General features: G+C 44.5%; 1 protein-coding gene across 4 annotated transcripts in view; it reads left to right on the top strand.

Annotated features, from left to right (window-relative positions):
- Window positions 1-3,304: 3,304 nt before the first annotated feature.
- IGF2BP1 (insulin like growth factor 2 mRNA binding protein 1) overlaps window positions 3,305-27,119 on the top strand; it is a 66,017-nt gene continuing 42,202 nt past the window's right edge. For all 4 annotated transcript variants that reach the window (XM_035135563.2, XM_060282143.1, XM_060282144.1 and 1 more), the window contains exons 1-2: window positions 3,305-3,479; window positions 5,244-5,304. In XM_035135563.2, coding sequence (XP_034991454.1) covers window positions 3,305-3,479; window positions 5,244-5,304 — 236 coding nt within the window. The remainder of the gene's footprint in view (window positions 3,480-5,243; window positions 5,305-27,119) is intronic.

Raw genomic sequence — 27,119 nt, 5'->3', positions numbered from 1 at the left:
ATCTATCTCCGGAATGTTTTAAAAAGATCAAAGTCTAGCGACGACCATTTCCCCCACTTAAATGGCTAAGTACCTATTTTTTTCTAGAGCAGAATTTAATTTTAGCAGCGGTGTGCCTCACATTTCTCGTTCGATCAGGAGAATCGATCTTTCCCACTCACCAGTTCACGTTTGTGATATGTTGTGTGTGCATTTTAAAGCAATGTTTGTTCTTAAGAAAAGAAAAACGGGGGGGGGGGAGAGGAAACAGAAACCTGATGATGCTCAAATCCTTCCATTCACAACTCTGTGCAATGCAAGCTTCCGAACGAAATAGTTCTGCTCCAGCCGGCTTTTCTTTTCTCTTTCTTCCTTTTTTTTTGGCCATGCACACGCGGACACTCCCCCAGCAGCCATTTAAAGGGCCAGCACATTCCGGCGAGGCCACCTCTCCCGCCCCATCCCCCACCTTGCCATTTCCCTCCCACCCACTCCCCCGCCCCCCAGAGCTCCCTTGGATTGGTGGGTTGTGACTGGCATGCTTTAAAGATTCCTCCCCCCCCACCACCTTCCGCCCCCCATTCCTCCTGGATAATGGCAGGGACCGGCGTTGCAGAGGGACAATTGGCGCCTCTTCACAGCCAACTTAGCTATTACGCACACACGCACACCCTTTAATTTAACCCCCCCTCCTCGGGAAAGGAGGCATTAAAAGTGAGCCTGGGGGGAGGCGGGTGGGAAAGGGCTGCGAGCCACCATCTTCCCCTTTGTCCCCCACTCCCTGCTCAGGAAACCATCCTTCAGCTGCCTATCCCTGACAAAAAGTGACTTAAATAGATTTTGGCGACTTCGCTCGCCTCGCCAAAGGCGCACCACCAGCAACCCATGCCCCGTTTCGCACAGGGGGGACTTACTTCCGAGTAAGCGCGCCGTAGGATCGGGCCGTTAAGAAATAAGGGTGTGTGTGTTTTCCCTCAGATCTCCAGGGTTTTAAACTAGAGCTTAGGGCGGAGGGGCAACAAAACAAAAAATTACCCACCCCCCTTTTATTTCAATAAATTGATCCAGATCTTCCCCCACCTCAAAAAGAACGCACATGGAAGGATGACTTTAAAAAGAATGAGGAAGAGGGATGGGGGGAGTCGGGGCGCACATGTTGCCTCGTGCGAGACAAGGGTTAAGCGGAAGCAGCCGTCCAATCGGCGCCCTTTTGGTTGGTGGAGAAATATATATTTAATTTCGATGGCTTCCTACCGATGTCCATTCATGGAACCAAATGCCTGCTCGCGCAATATTGCAGTCACCGTGTCAAAAAACCGCCCTCGCCCTTTCCTGGATCCTAAACTCCTCTTGCCCTTTTGCTGATATGTGAGGTATTTATTGACGAACCAAAAGAGAGAGAGAGAGGAAACATACACATGTTTGGGAGGAAAACTCATCGAAAAGTAGTAAGGCAAAGGAGAGAGGGCAGCATTGCGTTTGCATCCATCTATTTGGAGCGACCTGCTGCCTAGCCAGCACACATTATTATTATTATTATTATTATTATTATTATTATTATTATTATTATTATTTCAAAAAGTTCTAACAGGGTTGATACATGATTATTATTGTGGTTATTAAATCGCTTTTATGCTTGCGGAGGAGAAGCACCAGTTGGATGGAAAGAGGAGAAGTGCCCATTTCAGATTTGTGCGTTTCCAACGCACCCGCCACATTTTCTTAAGAAACGCTAACGTGACATTTAAAGTTCGCAAACGTGTGAACCTTTCTTTCTGGCCCGCGGGATGCACAAATGAAGATCGTGTGCTGCGGTATCACAGGACGTTCCCATTATTTTATATCTTATCTCTACCTATCATCTGCGCGCATATATATATATGTGCTGATGATAGGTAGAGATAAGATAATACTGTATATAGATCTATATCTATGTGTGTGTGTTGGGGATTCAACAGTAGTAGTTCTACAATTATTGCACTAATAATGCCTCCACAACTCTTCACACAAACCAAATTCCAATATGGCTCTCGTCCATGCTCACCACCCCCCACGATCGCATCTGGTCATCTTCGCCTCCCCCCCTTCAACCCCCCCTCTTCCTAAGGCGATCCCCAAATCGTCCAGATGGGCAGAGCGAAGCTCCGGGTGCACCGCGCGCGCTGATGTTGCGCGCCTGCTTGCTCTCCTTCCTTCCTCCGCCCTCCTTCCTCGGGGCGAGCCAGAGAGCCCTTTGATTAAGTTTACACCCATAAAATCTCATTCAAACTCTTTAAGAAGAAGCAAAATAAAAAAATTCCTTCCAGCAGCACCTTAAAGACCAACTAACTTTTTTATTTTGGTATGAGCTTTCGTGTGCATGCACACGTCTTAAGAAGAAGCTCATGGCTCATGGGGGGGGGGGAAGGGGTGAGAGAACCGGCTGGGGGAAGAGGGGGGAGGGGGACGAGGAGGGGGGTCGCGATGGGGGTTGGGTCTTGTCGCAGCCCTCCAGCAAAAGCGGTGGGGTGAGGAGGAGGCGAGAGAGGAGTCGGTGGTCCTACACAGATTTTGCTTCTACAAGGAAATGGAGAAAACGGGTTGTTGTTTTTTAAGGGGAGGGGAGGGAAGGGAAGATGGGCAAAATGTAAATAAAATAGTATTTGCAGTTGGGGGGGGGTGTAAAAGAAGAGAGCGAGCAATGGAAAGCTGCCGCGCCTCTGCACATGAGCGCGTCTGTCGGTGCGTGCGCGCCCCTCCCCTCGGAGGGGTGGTCCCTTTTTGGGGCTCCACCACGTGGCTTCCTCTTGCAAACATTTTCACTCATTTTTCCAGGTCGATTTTATTTAGGGGCGGCGCTAAAGGCTGCCTTCAGCCTTAAGAGACGTCCTATGTGGTGTGTGAGTGTGTGTGAGTGTGACACATGAGCTGCGACTCAAAAGGAGTTGGGGGGCCGCTGGAAAAGGGGGAAAAAAGAGCCATTTTCCCCAAGACCGCCATAGCAAGTTGCATCCAGCCCCACCAGCCCCATTGATTCCGTAAAACAGGGAACATTTCCCCCCTCTTTCCTCTTAGATCACCCCCACCTTTCCTCCCCACACCCAAAATAACAGGCTTTTCCTACTTACTGGGCCTACAAGATTGAATAAGAAACTTTTTTCCACAAAAAAAAAGAGGTAGGATTTTTTTTTTAAAAAAAGAATCTGTTGAAAGTTTCACACCCACCCACCTACCATCGCCCTCCTTTCCCCACCCCGGTGTGTGAGATAATATATTTTCCCTCCCACCTCCCGTGACTCCCTCCCTTTTTGGACCTACCCCACATTTTGTGCAAAACGCATCAGCCATGAACAAGCTGTATATTGGGAACCTCAACGAGAACGTGACTCCGGCGGATCTGGAGAAAGTCTTCAACGACCACAAGATCTCCTTCAGTGGCCAGTTCTTGGTGAAATCTGGCTACGCCTTTGTCGACTGCCCAGATGAGCAATGGGCCATGAAAGCCATCGAAACTTTTTCTGGTAAGCCAATGGATCTCTCTTGTCTCTTCCCCACCCCATCCCCCCGCTCTCTCCTTCTCAAGCCTTAGTGGGTTTAGTTTTTTTGTTTTTGTGGGGGTTTTTTGAGATTTTTTTTTAAAAAAATATAGATCCAAACACATTTTTTTTTAAAAAAACAACAACAGCAGCAGCAGCAGTAACTGCCTAGCGCTCCCAGTTGTGGCGACCCTCTTTTCGCTTCGCTTTCCAGGATCCACACAATGTGGTTTTGCAAAGATGCGTTCGGCCACACTTCTCCGGTACTCGTGCTTCTTCCGCCCTGTTTCTTTTCTACCTCTGGGGTGTCATCATTGAAAGTTCACTTTCGTTTCGTATTTCCCCCCACTACCCTCCCACCCGCAACTTGGGGTAGTTGGGGGGGACACACACAGCTTTGCTCCCCCCTTCCCCCTGTCTATCTGACCCCGAGTCGAGAACCAAGGATATATATATATATGTCCTGCGTGTGTCTTCATTCTCTTAAAGCAAGCATAATACACAACTTGTAGGGCCTAGGATTCCTCCATCTGCTTCCAGTGGATTTAGAGGGCTCGCAGAATTTTTAAATTGGTTTGAATTCCTCCTCCCTTCCACCTAGAATGTTTCCCCCTCTTAACATAGTGGATCCCCCCTTAAATCGTCGTCGTGGTTGTTTTTTTTAGCATTCACCTTTTAATATATAAAAAGGGTAAAAATTGCCAAACACCCTTGCAACGTGAAAACGCGCACACAAAAAGGGGCGAGAATGACAGTTTTCTCTTTCGCTCCCGGGAAGTCTTTGGACGCCCCCCCCCCTCCCCACGCAAATCAGCCCTGCTCTCTCTGGAGATGAAAGGGGGGGGATCAAATCAAAATATTAAGGCCCTTTCCCTTAAATCGAGGTTCCATGATCAACCTTTCCCCCCTGGCCTCGGTGGTTCGTCTTGCAAGGCCATTTGGGTTTTGCCATGGGATCAAATGCTCTATTTTTGTACTTTAAAAGAGTGTGGGGTGCTTTGTGGGATGGGAGAGGGGCTCCTCTGGAAGTGGGAGGTGGGGAGGGAAGACGGGAGGTGTTGGACTTTGGCCATTTTGATTTTAAACTGGGTTTTCCTGGGGCATGTGATGTGTGTATTAGCGCGAAGGTCGCCATGCTGCTAAGAGATTGAGGAGAGAGAGGCAGAGAGGAACTAGCAAGCAAAGCTGATGTTGACTTTTGCTGAGAACAAACGTCTTTTGCCCCCTTACTTGAAAGGAACACATCAGAATTTAGTTTCCCCATCCTTTCCTAGATTCATGTTCTTTCTTCCCAGCTGAATACAGTTTTCATGGATTTTCTTATATATATATATTTTAAAAAAGATGAAGCATGAGTGCTTCTACAGCCGAACAAGTTGAGGTGGAATAAATCGACGCAAGAGGCCTTGCAAATCTTAAATTTGCCTTTCCAGTGATTAAACAGATCTTCCAGCATGTAAAGGAGGAATGAATTGAATGTGCAAAAAGTAGGGCCATGGGGGAACCTCCATTACGTATTGGCTTCTTCCATTGTTTAGTCCCCTCAACTTGAAATCCAGTTTTTTGTTTTATCCAGAGGAAAACACACCTCCCGAGGCAGTGGGATTTCTGGTGAAGGCAATCTGAATTCCCCAATAAAATTGAATTAAAATATGAGGAATGGGAGCAGAAGTTGAGTTGTACGCGAGAGTGGTGTCCAGGTTTCTTTATGTACATGTTTTTTTTAAAAAAAGACACTTGTGTTTTTAGGCAAAGTGGAGCTGCATGGAAAACAACTTGAGATTGAACACTCAGTACCTAAAAAGCAAAGGTAATCCAGTTGTTTAATTTCTTTAAAAATTTTCCATGTTGAGAAAATTGCATGTTTGCTTAAAGGAAAAGAAGAAAACCATGTTTTTAAAATTCCCCAGAGTTGTGCAGACAAATCGAGGTGTATTAGCATTTTCAATCTCCGCATTTTCAATTTTGAAGAGAAGCAGAAAACAAAACTCTGGTGGCTAATTTGATCCATCCCCCCCCCACCTCTAATCCAAATACATAGATACTTTTGCAATCCTATGCAAGAATCTGCTGCAAATTGTTGTAAATTAAACGGTCATAAAGTTACACCAAATCCAAACCCTGTTTAGCAGCGGGGCTGCCCCTCTGCTTAATCCTGAAAAAGGGAAAAACTTTTAAAATAGTGCTTTTACACTGTATTGCCGGATCACGTGGCTGAGCCAAATGGGTTTAGGATCCTGCCTAAGCCCCCATCCCTGGTCCCACCCCCACCACGCCCCTTTGGGGGAGACTTACACAAGCCTCAACTCATCTAGATAACCCAGACTGAGCAATTTACTCTGATGTATCTTCAGCTGAGCCAGGGTTGGGCCCAGCCTTGAGCTTGGCTGAGCAGATGGTCTTCTGTATCCTAAGCAGCTCATCCTGGTGGATCTTGCCCATAGGATTGCCCCCTTAAAGTACCAGAGGGAAAAGAGATAAAATCAGAATTCTGTATATTCAGAGGGAATTTGGAAATTGGGAGGCAGATGTGTTCTTCTGTAAAGTTCAGCGCCGTTTACTGTAAATAAATACCTACTTGAACAGACTTTCCTCTGCAATGCAATCTTTTTAATGCTTTGTTTTATTTTCCCTTCTAAAATTAATCAAGCTGGTCCAGGTTCTTGAAATGAAAATAATGTATTGGTTTTTTCCTCTCCATTTGCTGCCCCTGTGAATAATTCTCAAATTGTACACCTTGGTGGAGATGTAGTTGTCTCACCATGCTTTAATGTGGTATTAACATATTCAATATGTGTACTTGCTGCTTGTACAGTAGTTTGTTTGCCTGGATTAAAAATGGCAGTTTTGGATAGGCATGGTGAAGCAAAAATCACGTGGTGTAGAGAAAAGTTACAATTACTCTTCATTCCTGTGAAATCTAGGAGACACAAACATCATAATGTGCCATTCCACCAGAATTCAGTGTGAGTTTGAGTTTTCCAGGCAGTTGTTTAAAAAATAAAGGGGGTGGGATGAAATGTGAGTGTTTGTTACTATATGGTTCAATATATTCTGTTTTGTGATTCACATCACAAGTTCTCTTTCTCCTTTTGGGGAGTGTGGATGTCTTGGACTTTCAAACTTTGTAGCAGAATGTGCTGATGGAGGATAACATTTCTTTTTTATGAATGACTTCCTGCAGCTGCCTCTGGATTGGAAGGCTCCCGAAATCCATTAGATAATTTATTTTATTGTAGCAACAGGCATGAGCCTTGTGTAATGGGTGATCAATAGTGCTTGTAACTGTCTTTGTGGCATGGTACACAGTGTAGCTGTGTTTTCAAAATGGCAATTGGGAGAAAGAATTTTTGGGCAGGCAATTCTAGAATGAAACAAAGCAAAATAAACATTTGGGAGCTGGGATTGGGTGTTGGAGGGAGAGACAAGGAACTTGATTATTCTTGCCTATCAGTTGTGTAGAAATTTGATGATTTTGAGGAGTTGCTGATTCTCTTAAGTCTTGCTAAGTAATGCTAAGAAATCTACCATGAGACAAATTAATCACTTGAAAGATTTTGTAATTCAAAGCACATTGTGGTTATAGGGTGTAAGTAGGAGGAAAAATTAAACCTGTTAGTAGTAGACTTGAAGGAGAGAAATCAAACAGAACCCATACTACTTATCACTGGGGTATATTTTCACCTCCATGCATCTAAACATCTGCCTTCTTAATGGTCAGTCAGTGGCCATGTTGGAGTTTTCAAAGTCTTCCTTAGAAGAGTTGGTCTGACGTCATCTGTTGCATGCCAGGATTTTATTTGTAGGTTCACTTAAAATACATTTTTAACCTTGTGCTCAGGATTTGTGATAAAGTGACTTTAATAGTTTCCCAACAGGGATTTATTTTGCATTTCTTTCCCATAGAAGTGAGAGTAAAAATGTTGAATCTTTTGGGCAAGGTATTAAGGACAAGAAAGGAGAGCCTGTATTTCATACAAGATCACTTTTCCATTGATAAAAATGTATACTCTGCTGGCTTGAATTTTTACAGGGTTTCACTTGTATCAAGACTTGATTTTCTTGTTTGGGATGATACCCAACTAGTTAATTAAATATGATGAGCATACTCTCAATAACTGTGAGTTGTTTCCCCCCTTCTCTCCAAATCTTTTTTTTTTAAAATAATTTTTATTAAGGATTTTCTTGGTTTACAAAGGTAGTACAATGTCTTACATTCTTTCCCATGCATCGTTTTTACACATTGAACTTGACTATTAAGACATTAGGAAGAAAGGGGGGGGAGAGGTAGGTGGGTGGGGTGGGGTGGGGTGGGGTGGGGGTGCCGGGTGCCGATGTTTCTATTCCTTCTCTCCAAATCTGTAAAAAAAATGTCACCTTTTAAGTGGAAGAAAATTCTAGTCAAACAGAGGATTGCTGATCTGTATCCTTTCAGGTTTTTTTATTAAAAATAAAGTACAACCACAGTTAAAAAGAAATAAAGCTTGACTTATATATTGAGCCTCATTTACTAGAAGTTGCCCCAAAATACTCAGATTTGAAAGGAATGATTATAATCTACACTGCCATTGACATGGCATGCCTACCATTTATAAACTCTGCCATCTGGCTATCTTAAATTAAAGCACATGCAGGATGTCCTACTGGCCTCTGTAAAAATGGTTGGTCCTGGATATATCTAAAAGGGCTTATCTCCACCACAATTGTGAATGATTTCAGCTAGTTTTTTATGGATTGGTTGTTGCAGGATGTTATATTAAAACAAAATGGAGCTCAACAAACAGAGGTTGAGATACCAAGCACTGTTAATATTTCCTTAATAAATGAGATGCACAGATGGATAAGTAAATTTGCAATTTCCTACTTAGAAAAACTGAACTACATACAAGTAAAGCACTTACTTAAAGGGGAAGTGTTGTTGGGTCTTTTGGGGACTTCAATATGTCTACTTCATCTTGACATTCTTGTTAAAAGTTGCATTGATTGGAAGGGAATTTACTTACAAGAAAGTACGTTGCAACGTGAGTGTAGATTTATATATATTTTAAAAGACTTTGTGTGTTTGGCATGTGTGTTTTCAGTTATAACTTTATTGAAAAAAGGACATGGGGGATTTTTTTTGCAATTTTATTCCTTGAAAGTCAGCAAATTCCTTTGGTGGTGGAAAGGGTTAATTAAAACAACCTCCAAGATGTTTTAAGGACTCAAGAATGTTAAGAAATGTTTAGAGGTTAGGGGTGGGGTTGTCTCAGACTGAAAAGATTGAAGTGGATAGAATTGTGGGGTGGGGTGGGGGTGGGGACCAGGACAAATGTGAATGGGTAAGAACGAGAGGAGGGAAAATTAAGTGAATCCATCAAGCAGGCATTCCAAATATGAAAGACTGGAAGTGACTAGCATAGAGAGAATGAAATTTAGTAACTAAGGAAACAGTGATTATACCTCTGTAGTCAGAATTCTAACTAATAGGGACATGTTGCACATGATGGTTTGAAAGCAGTTTTTCAACAGGTATAGCTAAGCTTTGATATTCGCAAAAGTAATAATATTAATTATTAGGATTTTTGTTGTTGTTTGGTGTTAACTTCTGTAGAATTATGAGAAAACTTGCTTAAGGCATCTCGTCAATACATGTGCAGTGTCTTAAATTAAGCTCTCTTTAACAGAATGTGTGAAAGCTTAGACCCTGTAGTAGAAGTGTAGTTTTCTACAAATTTAGCTGAAGATCATGTGTCTGTGAGCTTTTTATCCTTACAACAAACAAGGAACTAACAGGGCAATTGTATGCATGCCTAGTCAGAAGGAAGTCACATTGAGTTTAATGGAGCTTATTCCCAGGGTGAGGTTTGTGGGGGAATCTACAAAAATTTTTTACTTTAATTTGTTACTGTTCAGTTCCCAGCAAAAGGGTTAACTTTACACTTGTTTTGCATCGAGAGGAAAGAAAGATGGAATCATGCTAAAAGCTTTCACTTTAACAAGCTTAAATGTACTACTATTTCAAAATGGTTCTGCTTTGCTTTTTGCATACCTATTTTGGTAGATTTACCTGTTTGGTATTGCTTCATTTTTTATTTTTTGTTTGGTTACAGGCAACAGTGTCTTTCCTAGTGAACTGTTAGGGGTATAAAAGTAAACTCATAAAATGCAACGGGTATTTGGAACAGGAAAGGCAGAAATGATGTGTAGACTTAAAATCTCTCTTGCCGTATTGACTGGTTTCCAATCCAGGGAACTGTTCCTAGAGTTAAAGATGTGCCCCAAAAGTAGCCCGCTGTATCATTAGAGGCAATAAAAATGGGAAAAGGTTGGTGTGAAGCAGTTACCCCTAAGTGGCTCGTGAGCCAACATGTGACATGGAGAGTTTTATGTCTCGCTTCATTGCTGGATCACTTCTATTGATCCCATGCTGCAGACTTTTTCTGCATTCACATGTGAGAGATCCCACGGATCAAGAAAAGTATGTCTTGTCTTCAGCTTGGACCTGGTACCTTTTGAGCAATGTGAATTAATTGGATCTTCCTGGTTGAAATGTTCTAAGTTAGAGAGGCAGTCCAAACCTATGCGTTTTACTCAGAAGTAAGCCCCAATATGTTCAGGTGGGCTAAGTCTCGGGGAAAGTGCAGCCTTAGTAGAATTCTAAGCACCTATTTAGTTCTTATCAGTTTCAGCTGGAGAGGGAACGAAGGGGGCAGTTTTTCACTGGTTAGAAAGGTGTTCACATTTTACATAAAGGAAAAATAAGAAGTTTTAGGAGAATTCACAAGTAATACTTGTTTTGAATTTGCAGGGAAACAGACCTCAAATGATAAATGCCTCCCATTCTTCCCACACACCCCCTTTTTATGTATTCATTTCCCCCAAACTTCCCAAAATACCCAGGAAAACGGGTGCTTTTCAGAATTGTGGTAGCAAACAGTTGGGAAAGTTTGGAAAAATGGAAGAGATTCTTGAAAAAATAAGACAAATTTAGCATTTAAAAATTCCAAGCACCTAAGAGAGAGAATTAACTCCAAGATCCCTTCTAGGAGGTTCTATTTATTGGTAGCTAATAACTAGCCTGCTCAGCGGATACATGCTGACTTTATGAGTTGAATGTGTTTCCCTTGGTGACACCACAAAAGATTTTTTAAGTCTTAATTCCTATGCACACTTACCTGGGAGTAAGCCCCACTAGTGGGGCTTGCCTCCAAGGAAGTGTGCAGGTTTACAAATACAGTGGCTGGGGATGATGGGAGTTGTAGTCCCAAAACAGCTGGAGGCCCAAGGTTGAGGAACACTGAACTAGATGACCCACAGAGTCCCTTTCAACTCTACAATTCTACGATTCATCTGGTGGTGTTTTGCCATTCTATGGGATGATTTATCTGAACCTCACTGTTCCTTTTTCTTATTGCTTGTCTTCATACTTGAGTTTTGTTTGGAAGGCTGTGGATCTGCTAGGAAAAGGTGGGCAACTTGTTTGGCACCCAAGATCATTCATGTGTTCTCAGCTTCAATTCCAGCATCTCTTGGTGTTGCTGAGAGAACGTCCCCCACCTGAAACCTTGGAGAGATGTGCCAGTCATTTTAGACCATCATGGACCAGTGCTCTGACTCATAGATATAAGGCCCTTATAGTGGTGGTGGTCCTATTTTATGGAGTTCTGGTGGGAAATGTCAATGGCTTCAGGTTTCAGAAATTCTTGCAATCGTAAAACGTATGGAAACCAAGCCTTGTGGGGAACGGTTGAGGGAACTGGGTGTGTTTAGCCTGGTAAAGAGGAGGCTGAGAGGAGATAGGATAGCCATCTTCAAATATCTAAAGGGCTGTTTTCTGCTGTAGAGGGTAGGATCTGAATCAGTGGATTCAAGTTACAAAAAAAAGAGAGATTCTGACTAAACATCAGGAAGAACTTTCTGTCAGCAAGAGCTGTTCCACAGTGGAATGGACTCCCTCAGAAAGTGGTGGACTCGCCTTCCTTGGAGGTTTTTAAGCAGTGGTTGGATAGCCATCTGCATGGATGCTTTCATTGAGATTCCTGCATTGCAGGAGGTTGGACTAGATGACCCTTGGGATCCCTTCGAACACTACATTTCGGTGCTCTCTAATGCTGCATTCTTTGGTGTATTAGAGCAAGAGAGAAAAGTTAGGATTCTATCCCAAGTGATGCAAAGGAGCTCCACTAACCTTTCAGCTGAGCGCTTAAGAACATCTTTAATATCAGTTTTTTGAAGTCTGTAGTCAAAGCATAGCTGTCAAGTTTTCCCTTTTCTCGCGAGGAAGCCTATTCAGCATGAGGGAATTTCCCTTAAAAAAAGGGAGAACTTGACAGCTATGAGTCAAAGGTGTTTAAAAACATCTGCTGGACGCTTGATTAATGGAACAATCCAACTAAGAAGATTCAGATTTAAGATTGGGTTTAAATCAGTTTATGCTTCAGCAGCTAGTAAGACGTTAGATGTACACAGGCTTTGTATATAACAGTACAGTCATACCTTGGTTCTCGAACGTAATCCATTCCGGAAGTCCGTTCGACTTCTGAAAATGTTTGAAAACCAAGGCACTGCTTCCGATTGGCTGCAGGAGCTTCCTTCAGCCAATCGGAAGCCGCATCAGACATTTGGCTTCAAAAAACATTCGCAAACCGGAACACTCACTTCCAGGTTTGTGAAATGTTTGAGTTGCAAAGTGTTTGGCAACCAAGGTACGACTGTATGTGTAAAGCACTTTTAAAGCACATTGCTTTCCTTCAAAGAATCCCGGGAACCGTAGTATAACCCCTCACAGAACTACAGTTCTCAATCCTTAATGAGCTACAGGATTCTTTGGAGCAAAACAAAGTTCTTTAAATGCATGGTGGGTATGCAAGACATGTCACCATTAAATCTCTGGGATTTAAGCCCTGGTCTCATTTATTTCATTGGAATTTAGGCATGTTTTCTCTCTGGGATGAAGGATGAATTCAAGACAAATAGTTTGTCTAGGTCTGAATAGACTCATTTCTTTTTCTGCGGCTTTTGCTGATCCTACTTCCCAACTAATGCAGAATACGTATGTATGACAATATTGCCTCCTGATAATCTTAGGAAAGAGGGTTGAATCAAAAACATGTTTTGTCATGATCCAGCCTTGCGTTGAACCTTCCAGAAGACTAACTGAGCTTGTGCAAATTCACTAACTTTGGGCTGGGGGGGAAAGTTGACACGAACCTGTACAAGATTGGTTGGAAGCCAATAAGATACAGAATTGCCTTGAGGAATATTGAGAGTCAGATTCTTGCTATTTGCCTAGTCTCGGGCGAGTCACTATTTCCCATTCTGAGATCCCCATCAGCAAAATAGAAATAATTCTGACTTACCTCTAAGGAGAATTACGAGAACACAAACAAGAGTAAGAATCTAGAGCAGCGTTTCTCAACCACTGTTCCGCGGCACACTAGTGTGCCGTGAGACACTGGCTGGTGTGCCGCGACGTGCGGCGACGAGAAGGGCGATTTGCATTGTCACGTGCCTGGCGGCCGCCAATATTAAACACTGACCCGCCGGAAAGCAATATTTCTCCTCCTCTTTCCCAAAGCTCGGTGCAAACGAGCCTGGAGGCCGCCAATACACAGCACTGACCCGCCGGAAAGCAATATTTGGCAAGTGTTTCTTACAGTCATAATTATAATATAGGGCGGTACAGAGTTAAATTTTTTAACTTTTTTAATGGTGGTGTGCCTCGTGATTTTTTTCACGGAACAAGTGTGCCGTGGCCCAAAAAAGGTTGAGAAACACTGATCTAGAGAGCTGGACAGTTACAGAGCTAGAGTAGCTCAATGGTTAAAAGATGGCTGTAGAAGAACAGTGGTTCTTAGGGTTGTGGCTTTAGTAAGTGAATTACTGTATATTCCTTCGACCCAGATGGCGCTGTGGGTTAAACCACAGAGCGTAGGGCTTGCTGATCAGAAGGTCGGCGGTTTGAATCCCTGCGACGGGGTGAGCTCCCGTTGCTCGGTCCCAGCTCCTGCCAACCTAGCAGTTTGAAAAGCATGTCAAAGTGCAAGTAGATAAATAGAGACCGCTACAGCGGGAAGGTAAACGGCGTTTCCGTGTGCTGCTCTGGTTCGCCAGAAGCGGCTTTGTCATGCTGGCCACATGACCTGGAATCTGTACGCCGGCTCCCTCGGCCAATAATGCGAGATGAGCGCGCAACCCCAGAGTCGGTCACCGCTGGACCTAATGGTCAGGGGTCCCTTCACCTTTACCTGCGTATAAGACTACTTTTTAACCCAGGAAAATCGTCTCAAAAGTCGGGGGTCATCTTATACGCCGGGTCGTATTTCTTATACGGCGACTATATCCCAAACTCTGTATTTTGACTGGAAAAGTTGGGGGTCGTCTTATACGCCCAGTCGTCTTATACGCCGGAATATACGGGTAACAAAAGGCAGATCTTTCAAACATCTCTATTTTCCACTGAGTGGTGGTACGTGAGGTTTACTGGTAAAATATTTCCAGCATAGTTGAGTTGTACATAGTTTTATGTCTAAGGAGTGTGTTGAATCTCACAGGTTAAGCTTTTTGTTCACATATATTCTTTTGATCCATTATAACATATATGTACATAGTAAAGGTAAAGGGACCCCTGACCATTAGGTCCAGTCGTGGATGACTGGGGTTGCGGCGCTCATCTCGCTTTACTGGCCGAGGGAGCCAGCGTACAGCTTCCGGGTCATGTGGTCAGCATGACTAAGCCACTTCTGGCGAACCAGAGCAGCACACGGAAACACCGTTGACCTTCCTGCCCGAGTGGTACATATTTATCTACTTGCACTTCGTGCTTTCAAACTGCTAGGTTGGTCAGGAGCAGGGACCGAACAACGGGTACTCACCCTGTTTTGGGGATTTGAACTGCCGACCTTCTGATCGGCAAGCCCTAGGCTCTGTAGAATTGGTCTATTAACATTAAAAAGGAAAGGAGGAAAGAGAGATGTGGGGTGTGGGGAGGGAAAGAAATTAATTCAGACGAACATGTGAGAGCGGTATTAGAAACTCAGATATATAAGCTAGGGGCCAATTCTGATTGTGTGTTCTGTCCGTTCTGTCCTTAAGGGTTTTTATTGTGCATACCATTTACAGTGCAGAGATAGCAGAAAACATGACCTCCTAGTCACTCGCAGAATCCGGCAATGGTGCCCGTCTGCTTCGGGACCAGCATAATAGCTTGGGCACCCCAAAACGCCGCCCTCCCACCCTACGTTTGGGCGCTTGCCTCAATTCGGGCGCCGGAAGCGGCTGTGCTCCCTCCTCCACTAGTTGGCTTGGGCAGTGCCGGGGCTCTGATACATTGCTGAGCCTTCCCTCCATTCCGCTTCCCTCCTCATTCCCCCCGCCTGACCCGCTGCTGCCGCTCTCGCTGAGCAAAGTGCTGGTCAGGATGATGGGGTGAAGCTCCCTGCAGGGAGTCCCCCTGACAGTGTGGATAAAACATAACTGATCGAAAACTATCGGATGGGGTATTAGTGTGTGAAAACACTCCAGATCCAATGATCCTGGCGCCCAGGCATCTTTACTTGGTCACAAATGGTCCAAAGCCAGATGCAAAATGCACCTGGTTTGTGGTTAATTTTGAACACTTGAATACCAAAATGGGGAGGGGGCAAGGAAAAGAGAGGGTGGAAAAATGAGAGCTATTCCTGTTAGTACCAGGGCTAGTGACCCAAAGGTGCGCAGTGTACCAAGCAGGGTTGATAAAAATCAATGATTTTTTATATATTTTTTAAAAAAATATATAAGTTTTTTTCAAATTTAAATCAGATTTTTTAAAATAAAAAGCTTTTGGAGGAAAAACCTTTCTACAGATGGTTTTCTATGTAAGTTATATTCTACTCCAAAGGCTGTTCATCAGGAAATAAGGATTTGTTTTAAGTTTTTCATGTGTGCTAAAACTCAGTCGAAATTTTTTAAATAAAAAAAAAACACATTTAACCACATGATCAGGCTCCCTCGGCCTGAAAACGAGATGAGTGCTGCAACCCCATAGTCGCCTTTGACTGGACTTAACTGTTCAGGGGTCCTTTACCTTTACGGAAGGCTAGCATTCAGTGAGTTGTACACACACAGTGCGCTTCTTGCCCTGACCACAATAAGTAGAAATTAATGACTTCAGTTAACCATTCTAAACTCAAAATGATTTCGAAAAATTGTAAAGAATTGCCAGTCGCCAGGAGAAATACATGTGCAGGTGTTAAGTCTTGTCATATGACATCGAAACAGATTTGCAAAGCCTTTTGCATTACAGTTTAAGCTCACATTCACAGGGTATACCGGAGCTCAGAGCCTTAAGATCATTTTTCCATAGTGCCTGCTGTGACTTGAGACAGACGGAGATTACTGCACTATTGTCAATAAATGATATGAGCGGAGAGCATACGTTATTGACTTAGGAAGGCTAGCCCTGGACAAAGTTTGAGATCGCTAATGTAGAGCTTTGGACACAGTCTGTGCAAGTTTATGTACACAGAGCTGCAAAATCCGAGAACCGTAGAAGTGAAGTTCCCCCCTGGGTTTACTCTTTCTGGGTAGTTTTCCACTATCTAACAAGTTGAGAATACTTAGAGGCCAAAGGAACACAACTCCCAACCAGATTTTTCAGATCAATTAAGATATATTACTTGGATTCAAAGCCACGTTCATTCAGCACAGGTGAATAAGGTTTCTGGGTTGCATAGCATATTTTTAAAAAAGTAATTAAATGCATAAACAGGTTACAGGAAAACAGAAAAGAGCAATTTGTTTGCAAAGAGAGAGAAAAGAGTAAGTTGTCACAATCGGTAAAGAAGACAGCTATGTAATGTATCAAGTAATAATAAAACATATCAAGAGGGAAAGGATGTGTGGTTTATAATTATACCATGGCCTAAATACAAACAACTGCACGTTTTTCTTCCAATATATATATATATACAACGTATTATATAACACAGGCATCCCCAAACTGCGGCCCTCCAGATGTTTTGGCCTACAACTCCCATGATCCCTTGATAAGAGGACCAGTGGTCAGGGATGATGGGAATTGGAGTCCAAAACATCTGGAGGGCCGAAGTTTGGGGATGCCTGATATAACTTTTAAAAACAAGTTAATGTTTTTTAAACCTCTAAGCAGTATACAGTTAAAAAAATGATACTGTTAAAACAAAAATGTAGCCCCAAACCAATAAAACTGCACTATAAAAGAGCATATAAAATCAAATAAAAAAACAGGAAGTCATGGGCCACGAACACATAAAATAGTGTCCAGTCTGATGGGTCAGGGAAAGTGAAGACGTCGAAAGCAACTTGTGGTTGCTGGTTCACGTACGGCAGAGAGGGAAGGGCATTCCAAAATACAGGGGCAATAGGAGAAAACGCCCATTTTCAGCTCGCTGCCCTGTGATACTCAGTAGGGTGTGATGTCGGGAGTAAAAATTTCCCCGTTCTAAGTGATCTTGCAGGTGCAGGTGGTATTTGGGGCAGTCTAGTTCCCAAGTTTTTCAGGCCTTTTATATGTTAATATAAAAGACCTTGGACATGACCTGGAAAGTGTTTGGGTATTGAATTTTATCCATAGAGCCCAGACAGCAAACTAGAACTTCGCGAGAAGCTGTGTCAATTGGTGAGCAGAGCAACTGCTTACAGTTGGGAAATACTTGAAGCGTCACAAATGGATAAGTCAATCGATGTTCAATGCGCCCACCCAAACATACCACACCAGAGTCTTAGCTGGCCAGTCACAACTAACTGCTTCCCAGAAGGGCAGGATTACGTCCTGATCCGGAATATGGTGAACAATCAAACGTGGATTTTTCTTTTCCCATTATTATTGCAATTAATAGGTTTAGGTTTAGGTTGGCAGATAGCTTGACTGTTGCTGTCTTATAATGTAGCCCAGCAGATGCAGTTTTGGATGTGGGACTGGAAGGTTCGGTTTTCAGCCCTCGAGCCTCTCCAGATCGTCAGTCTAAAACGGGCTCATATCACATGTTAGCCTTTGCGGGGTAATCCCAAAATCTCGATTCGAAGGTAACATAGATGAATACATTTATTTGTTTCGACGATAAGTAATAACAAACCCCCAGGTTTTGCCAAGGTAAGGACTAGCAGCAATATATACAAGGGTCCATGAAACAGCTCACTACGTTGGTTTTAAAAAACAAGTCTGAAAGAAATACGTACAGTGGTACCTCTACTTACGAATAACTACTTACGAACGGAGCTCCGTCCGCCATCTTGGATGCGGTTTAGATAGGATTTTTTCTACTTGCGAATTTTTAGATAGGGTTGCTTCGACTTACGAATTTTTTCTCCCAATGCATTCCTATGGGATTCAACTTACAAATTTTTTTGACTTACAAATGTGCGTTCGGAATGCATTAAATTCATAAGTAGAGGGACCACTGTAGTTGCGAAAGCAATTAAAGCCACTGTTCTGGTGGTTTTTTTCTTTCCTTACAGAAACTGCATTCGCTAATTTTAAAAAATCAGCTTTTTGTCGATCTGAGCAGTAGTTCATATTCAGTTTCACCTTCTTGTAGAGCAGTCAGCAACACACAAGGGAGAGATCCTCTACTCTACTTCCCAAGAAAGCTGAAAATAGGAGCTCGTATTTCAAACTTCCTAAATGGACCATTGTAGTGGGGTAGGAAAGCTGAAGATAATGCCAATATATTTCACATCTGTCAACCAGTGCACCCCTTTGGTTTCAGGTAGTACGTGGGTGGATGAATCCAAAGAGCCCTGGGCACAAATTGCCATGGCCCTCTAGCAGTTACGGTGGCTCTCATTTACCAGATGTAATGTATTTAGCATTAACTCTGGATGTTTATAGAGTTGTACCTTGGATCCCGAAAGCCCTGGTGCTCGGACGTTTTGGCTCCTGAACGCTGCAAACCCGGAAGTGACTGTTCCGGTTTGCGAGTGTTCTTTGGAACCCGAACATCCGACGGGGCTTCCACGGCTTCTGATTGGCTTCAGGAGCTTCCTGCAGCCAATCAGAAGCCATGCTTTGGTTTCCAAACGTTTTGGAAGTCAAACGGACTTCCGGAACGGATACTGTTCGACCTCCAAGGTACGACGGTAATTGATTTTGACCAAACTAAGTCTCCTTGAAGTATATTTTGCTCTAGGAACTTTTAAAAACAACCACTAGTGCCTAGGTGGGATACCTGTGGCCTGTAGATGTCGGACATGTCCAGTAATCTTTGTCTATGATGTCTGGGAATGATGGGAGCTGGAGGATCCCATCATTCCCAGACATGAGAGCGGGGATGGGGCCCTGTTGGTTTTTAAAGTCTGGATGAAGCCTTCCTTGGAGGGGTGACTCATGGGAGCTGAAACTGACTCATCTCGAAAGAAAGTGCAGAGAAACACCATGGCAGCTTCTCAAATCTTCAGACATTACCTTGGGCGTTGGCCTCAGCTGACTGTCTGTGGCGAAGCTGGCAAGGGACCTCGTCTCAATTTCCCTCAAGACGAGTCTTTTTCGATGGTCTCTTGTAGGGATGAGCACTCCAGGAGGCATGGGTGTGTGTGCTAGGGGTGGGCCACTCATCCTCAACTGCCGACAAAAGACGCTAGCCAGTAGATTCCTGCGATGGTTGCTCAACTCTCTTCCAGGGAGCGCTTCTTGATAGCAACAGCCTCATTATACAGTCGTAACTTGGATGTAGAACGGGATCCGTTCCGGAAGTCCGGTCGACTTCCAAAATGTTCGGAAACTAAAGCACGGCTTCCGATTGGCTTGCAGGAAGCTCCTGCAGCCAATCGGAAGCCCTGTCGGATGTTCGGCTTCCAAAGAACGTTCGCAAACCGGAACACTCACTCCCGGGTTTGTGGCATTCGGGAGCCAAAACGACTGAGTACCATGGCGTTCGACAACCAAGGTATGACTGTAGAGGGGAAAGAACCTCCATTTCCTCAGCAACGGTCCATTGCAATTTTGGTGCTCGAAAAAGGCAAGGAAGCTTGCCAAACAGGTGGGCTTCCTTGAGGAACGTCGCACGGACGCCATGCTACAAACAAGCAACAACCACCCACACACGTATGACGCTACAAATGTCTCAGTTTGTGTAGCGTGTTGCAAATGGCTAAAGCCAAATCTCCAGCAGCCAGGAATGTTCACCACTCATTATTTTAGCCTTGCAGCTGACTGCGCATGGTTTTCCGCATCTCACGGAAATGTGGTGGTGGTGGGGAGAAAGCATCCCACCTGCTCTGGGGTGGCTTGAGTGGTAGATCTTGCCCAGAAGAGTGAACACCCTGGGTGACTGGACTGTGAATTATTGTCACCTTGTAGCATAGCATTTTGGGATCAGCTATCACACCACCAGTATTCATTTCAGCCCTGGGACCGCAGCTTGGACTGGCCATTTTCAATCAGCATGCAAAATGTGCCATTCCACCGCTCTGCATTGTTTCCTACTAGGAGGTGCAGACCCTCGGTCCACTCCTCCTCTGGTTTTGCTTCCCAACCACGCTGTTGCACCCACCCATCCCTTCTCGTTTCATGGCCTGTGCGATGTGTCCCACCCCCCACACCCCCAGATCTCCTTGCCCGGCTTCTGTCAACACCGGGTCCTGTGGATTTCCACCGGGCGCTTGTGAAATTCCGACTTAATTCATAAAAGTCCAGTGACTCGGAAGAACGAAGGCAACCACAGCAGGCAAAGCTCAAGTTTGTTTTTTAAAATGGAGGTGAGGAGGAGGGTACCCCAAGAGCCCTTTTGCTCTTTCAGGAAATGGGTCATTTGTTTTATTGCAGCTGACACTCGAGAGCCGTGACATGATCAGGAACGAAGTGAATTAGCTGCATTTACGGCACATTGAGGGTGGGCACAGTGGATCTGCAATAACACACAGTGGTGGCAGAAACAAGAATGGGAGGGAGGGTCTTGTCGCAGATTCACTTTAAGTAAGTAGCAAAGTAACTGTGTGCATGTGTTGTCGTGTCAACCTGGCTGGCCACAAAGTTATACAGTGATACCTCTGTTTACAAACACAATTGGTTCCGGAAGTCTGTACTTAACCTGAAGCAAACTTCCCCATTGAAAGTAATGGAAAGTGGATTAATCCGTTCCAGACGGTCCGTGGAGTACTTAAACTGAAGCGTACTTAACCCGAAGTATGAGTGTAATTGGTTCCGGAAGTCCGTACTTAACCTGAAGCGTACTTAACCTGAAGCGAACGTTCCCATTGAAAGTAATGGAAAGTGGATTGATCCATTCCAGACGGGTCCGCAAAGTACTTAAACTGAAAATACTCAAACTGAGGCGTGCTTAAACCGAGGTATGACTGTAAATGAAACTCAGGCTTCCCAAACCTACAGACTAAAGTCCATTTGCAGAAATAGATTTGGCGTGTGCAGATTTGCTGTACTACCGTGTTTCTCCCAAAATAAGACACCGTCTTATATTTATTTTTCCTCAAAAACAACAACACTATGGCTTATTTTCAGGGGGTGTCTTATTTTTTTCCTCCTCCTCCTCCTGCCGCGGCCGGCATTGCTGCTGCACCTATCACTATGTCTTATTTTCGGGTTATGGCTTATATTCCTTGAATGCTTAAAAATCCTGCTATGGCTTATTTTATGGGTATGTCTTAAAATATGAGAAACAGGGTAGGTGTGCAAAAAGGACCTCAATGTGTAGCGGGGCTGGGATTACTCCAAACAACAAGCTGGCAACGCCTCATCCCATTTGTATCCTTGTGTGGAAGCCCTCCCTTACCTTCGTTGCCCGATTAAGGAAGAGTGTGTTGATGGTTAAAACCGTTTTGGCATGCCTGCTTTTTCATAGTGGTCTTCATGTTTTGGCAAGTCTTGGTGGCCTTCCAAAATTCATGTTAACAGCGGCCGGCCAATTTTGCTCTGGGATTCAGTGGTGCTCAGAGACACCCCCCCCCAAAGCCCAGAGCAACTGACGAGGAAACTTCTAAGCTTGGGGAAATGGGGGGTGGGTGGGTTGTCACCAGTGTTCGAAATTAGCTGGGCGCCAGGGGCGTTTTGCGACTTGCACAGGTCCAGTTGCGACCAGGGGAGATCTCTGGATGCCAGGTTGGTGACTGGGGAAAGCAAAAGTCACTTAGAAGGATCTGAAGCTTGAATTATTATTATTTTTAATCCTGGATAGTTTTTATTGGGTGTTTTAATGTGTTGTAAACCGCTTTGAAATTTTTTCCTTTGAAATATATAGCCGTACCTTGGTTGTCGAACTGCTTAGTTGGTGAACGTTTTGGCTGCGGAAAACCTGGAAGTGAGTGTTCCGGTTTTTGAATGTTTTTTGCAAGCCGAACGTTCTCCTTGGCTTCCAATTGACTGCAGGAAGCTCCGGCAGCCAATCACAAGCTGTGCCTTGGTTTCCAAACGGTTCCGGGAGTCGCACAGACTCCCGGAACGGATTAAGATTGACAACCAAGGTACGACTGTAAAGCAGTATAGAAATAATAATAATAATAACTTTCAGAAAAGTTGATATACTAACAGTGAACTCATTCTCCCAAGTGCTGATCTTTAGGTAGCTAAAACAGCACCATCCACACACAAGAGAGAGATATAATTACACCGAGGGGTGTGGGTTTGAGTCCCATGTTGATCAAAAGATTCCTGCATTGCAGGGGGTTGGACTAGATAACCTTTGCTGTTCCTTCCAACTCTCCCAACCAGGCTTGGGAGAATCTCTCCCCTGCGCCCTACCGCTGCCTGCTCCAACCCCACCTGGCTACCTATTTAGGATTCGACATGGTTAGTGTCCTCAGAATACTGTTGGGCTAAACTGGAAACCTGGAATTAGGGGAATGGAGAATATTTTGGACATTGTCATGACTGCCTGGCTCGAACTCTGGACAGAAGTGCTGTGCGCTGCAACAATTTGTTGCAAGATGTGCATAAAAGCCACCTTCCTTTGAAAGACATGGGTGAGCACTTCACTTCCTGGGCCAATCAAGGAACGTATATACAGTGGTACCTTGGTTCTCAAACCTAATCCGTTCCAGAAGTCCGTTCCAAAACCAAGGCGCGCTCTCCCATAGGAAGTAATGCAAAATGGATTAATCTGTTCCAGACTTCGAAGAACAACCCCATAAACAGCAATTTAACGTGAATTTTACTATCTAATGAGACCATTGATCCATAAAATGAAAGCAATAAACAATGTACTGCAGTCACACAGTCGAATCAATCAGTAGCTGAACTGGGTTCCACGTAGTCACAGGAAAACAAAACAAAAAATAGCCACAAAAACGCAAAATAAATCGCAAAAACAGACAGACCTCCGCATAACACTCAAAACGGAGCATGTTCGACTTCTGAAAAAAGTTAGCACACCGGAACACTTACTTCCGGGTTTGCAGTGTTTGGGTTCCAAGTTGCTTGAGTACCAAGGCGTTTTGAGAACCAAGGTACCACTTATATATATATATATATATATATATATATATATATATATATATATATATACACACACACACACACACACACACACACACACACACACCTTCCCCCCTGCACTGCCAAACGGGTTGCGAGCGAGAGAGGACCCGAAAGCTGTCCTCCTCCGAGCTGCCTGCCTGCCTCTGTTTTGGGCAGCCGGCCTCGCACTTTGAGAAACTTGGCCTTATTTGCAGGGGAGCGAGAGAATAAAAGAGAGAGAGAGAGATCGCAGTGTTCTGTGCCGTGGATGGGATTTGCAGCCTGGCACGTGCCCGTCTTTCAGCTGCAGCTGGCTTCCCCCAGAGCCCTGCCAAGTCCGGGCAGCTCCGTGGCTTCCTGTGGGATTGCAACATCCGAGGGCTGCGGGCTGCCACCCTCCTTTCCTAAACACTGCCCCTGATGCCTGGGAGGAGCTCCCTCGGAAAACCTGGCAAGGTTGCTCCTGCAGCACACGGGCCGGTACCTCTCGTTCCTTCCAACATGCAATGGCCTCCAGTAAAACTAACTTGGCAGCTGCCAAACTCCCGTTCTTTCCTATTAATGCCGATCGCAGCTGACTCACTGCTGTGTGTGTCTCCTGTTTGTAGATACCAGTCGCTTTCCTTTCACGCTGCAATTAGCGTTGAACTTCTCTTAAACATCCACCGATCAGTTAAGCATCCTATACAGTGGTACCTCGACTTACAAATTTAATGCGTTCCGAACGCACATTCGTAAGTCGAAAAAATTCGTAAGTCGAATCCCATAGGAATGCATTGGGAGAAAAAAATCCGTAAGTCAAAGCAGCCCTATCTAAAAATTCGTAAGTCGAAAAAATCCTATCTAAACCGCATCAAAGATGGTGGATGGAGCTCCGTTCGTAAGTCGAAACATTTGTAAGTCGAGTCATTCGTAAGTCGAGGTACCACTGTAGTTTGAATGTCCAAAACGAATGTTTAAAAAATCCAGCCTAACCAGAGAACGATCCCGGCCGTTAGGGACACCTGTTGTCACAAGTTGTGTGAAGAAAGCCATTGTACACGCTGGGAGGGGAATGGGGCAGATGGGCGTGCGTTAAAAGTCTGCTCCCGAGGCCCAGTTATCAACAGACTTGGATTTATTTTGGCAGGGGCTGGATGGAGGCGACTAAAGAGGCGGAAGAAAAGGGGAGGGTGGAGGAGCTCTACAGTCATACCTCGGCTCCCGAATGCCTTGGGAGTCTAACGTTCCTGTTTTTGAATGTTATTTTGGAAGCCGAACGTCCGATGGGGCTTCTGCAGCTTCCGATTGGCTGCAGGAGCCAATCAGAAAGCCGTGCTTTGGTTTCTGAACATTTTGGAAGTCAAACAGACTTCTGGAACGGATTCCGTTCGACTTCCGAGGCACGACTGTATTTAAATAGGGAAATGGTTCTTTGGCATGATGGGGGAAATTTAAGTTTGCATCTTCACTTCCTTCTTATTCAGTGTGTCGTACCCAGATCTTCTTGCTCCCCATTTTATCCGCACAACAAGCCAGTAGCCCCCCCCCTTTCACAAAAAATACATTTTAAAAGGGCATAGGATGTAAAACAGATCAACCAAAGGCCTGGTTAAAAAGGAACGTTGTACAAGGAAGGTGTATAACGAAGGTGCTAGGCGAACTTTCCTGGGGGGAGCATTCCACAGACGGAGAGCCACTGCAGAGAAGGCCCCGTCCTCGTGTTGCCACCCTCCAGATCTCTGGAGGAGGAGGCACACGAAAGAGGGCCTCAGAAGTTGATCTCAGGGTCCAGGAAGGTTCATATAGAAAAAGGCGGTCCTTGAGGTATTGCGGTCCTGAGCCGTTTAAGGCTTTATAGGTCAAAACCAGCACTTTGAATTGGGCCCGGAAACTAATTGGTAGCCACTGCAGTTGGACCAGGATCAGTGCACCAGCTGAAGTTTCTGAACCGTCTTCAGAGGCAGCCCTACATATAACGCATCACAGTAATCTAACCTTGAGGTTACCTGCAATTACCGGTCACAAAACACACCTGGTGCCTGGTTGTACCCCCTCTGAAGTACTATGTTCATGGCATTACCAAGCTTAAAACCATGGAGCCCCCTGGGGTGAACAAAGACATTGGATTCTTATCTCATTATGCATGATCAAGCTTCCTTTAGCGCCTCAGCCCTTGCTTTCCCCCCCCGCAGGACCAATTGCAGTCATCAGCAGTCGTTAACAGCCATCTACAGGTTTACCACTCCCATCAGCCCATCACCCATTTCCCCCCCACCCTCTGAATATACATAAGGGTCTGGTGGATTCTGTTTCAGTGTATCTGACGAAGTGTGCATGCACACGAAAGCTCATACCAAAATAAAAACTTAGTTGGTCTTTAAGGTGCTACTGAAGAAATTTTTTTATTATGTTCATGGTGTTGAGGGGTAGGGGTGCTTCTTTCGTACCTATTGCTGGCCTTGCCCACCCTGGAAGCTGGGCTACATGGGCGCCTGACATCATCCGGCAGGGCACTTCTTAAGCTACGCTATTAGTATTCCTTGTTGGCTGCTTGGCACTGAATGGGAAGCATCCTTGTCCGGAATGGACAAACAAATGAATAAATGCATTGCAGCCACAGACTGATGAAATTTGATGAGACACAGAAGGAAATGCATAAATAGAATACTGTTGAATTTCCAGAGGGACCAAAAGGAAGTCCTTACTTTACTGTCTCCTCCTTAATTTGTATTGACAGTAGAAGGGATTTAGCTCACTTAACTACTAATACAAATAGAGTAATGTAATCAATTAAACAGGGAAAAGTAACCATTTCCAGTGGATCTTCCTGGTTGAGTTCTTCTTAATAAAAAAAGAGTCAGCCTCTCTTTGGGCCCCCTATACAAATTATTTGGATTCTCTCCCCCTTTCCACAAGGACAAAGTTGTTCGCTAAGCGGAATCTTATTAAATTGGCCAGAGGCTGCTTGCTCGCTTGTGTAGAGAGTGATACAAGGCGAGGAGTGATACTTATATATTTCTTGTTTAAATTTATACCACACCCTTCCATCAAGGTTCATGAACCCTGGGCAAGGAACGACATGAAATACTCATAAAACTACCATTGATAAAATTAACTCAGGCAGTTAAATCTGTCAAATGCTAAAGGCAGCTTACAATAAAACAGGAGCGTGCGCACACACACACATGCCAATTTTCCAAGTGATGCATTTGGCAAGCTGTTCACAAGGCCCGGGCGAAGAAGAAGAAGAAGAAGAAGAGTTTGGATTTGATAACCCGCTTTATCACTACCCGAAGGAGTCTCAAAGCGGCTAACATTCTCCTTTCCCTTCCTCCCCCACAACAAACACTCTGTGAGGTGAGTGGGGCTGGGAGACTTCAAAGAAGTGTGACTAGCCCAAGGTCACCCAGCAGCTGCATGTGGAAGAGCAGAGACACTCTTAACCACTTCACCACACTGGCACTGAGATGTCCCCCCCCCTCAGCTGGCACCGATAGATGAACAATGATGGTGCTGGCTGTACCTCGAGGGGGGAATTACATAGCCAAGGTGCCATCCTGAAAAAGGCCCTGTATCATGAGCTTTGCCTAGTGATGGAGTAATGGGATGAGTTTCTCCTGCAGATTTTAATGTACAGGCAGAATTTCTACAAAGTGGATAGCAGCTACATCTGTCCATACCTGGACCTGAGCTCATTAAGGTTGACATGCTGATACAGTAATGGGTATTTCAGATGAACTCCCCACTTTCCCATTGAGTGTATCCCAGCCTTGTCAACGAGCCCACAAAAGGTTCCATATCTTGCACAGATGTTTACTGGCCAGCAGAAGAGAGATGGAGTAGTAACAGCCTACTTGGCTTCTATGTTGCGTGCAGAAATGTCTCGTTCTCCTGTTGCCACCCTCCCGACCTCCATTAGAGGTGGCAAATGGAGGAAAGCCTTGGACAGCGATACCTTGCCTCCAGAACTGGCCCAAAGAGTATCTTGTGTGCACCATACAGTATGTATTTAGAAGGACACTCTACTGACCTTTGTAAGTTCTCCATCTTAATGACCTTACTTGAGTTGAAAGCCTCTCTTATCAGTTCAGCTGATAAGTGGCAGAGGAAGGATGTATGGTCTTTTTCAGATCGCCATTTAGCAGTTCTTGTTTCTTTTTTTGGCATGGCATGCAAGGGCAGAGATGCCATTTTCCTTTGAGTTGGGCCTTGATGTTGGTTTTGCATGCTGAGGAATC

The sequence above is a fragment of the Zootoca vivipara genome, chromosome 13 (assembly GCF_963506605.1).
Source record: "Zootoca vivipara chromosome 13, rZooViv1.1, whole genome shotgun sequence".
In the NCBI taxonomy this organism is placed as follows: Eukaryota; Metazoa; Chordata; class Lepidosauria; order Squamata; family Lacertidae; genus Zootoca; species Zootoca vivipara.
The sequence above is the reverse complement of the archived record's forward strand: the minus strand, read 5'-3'. Positions and strand labels throughout refer to the sequence as shown.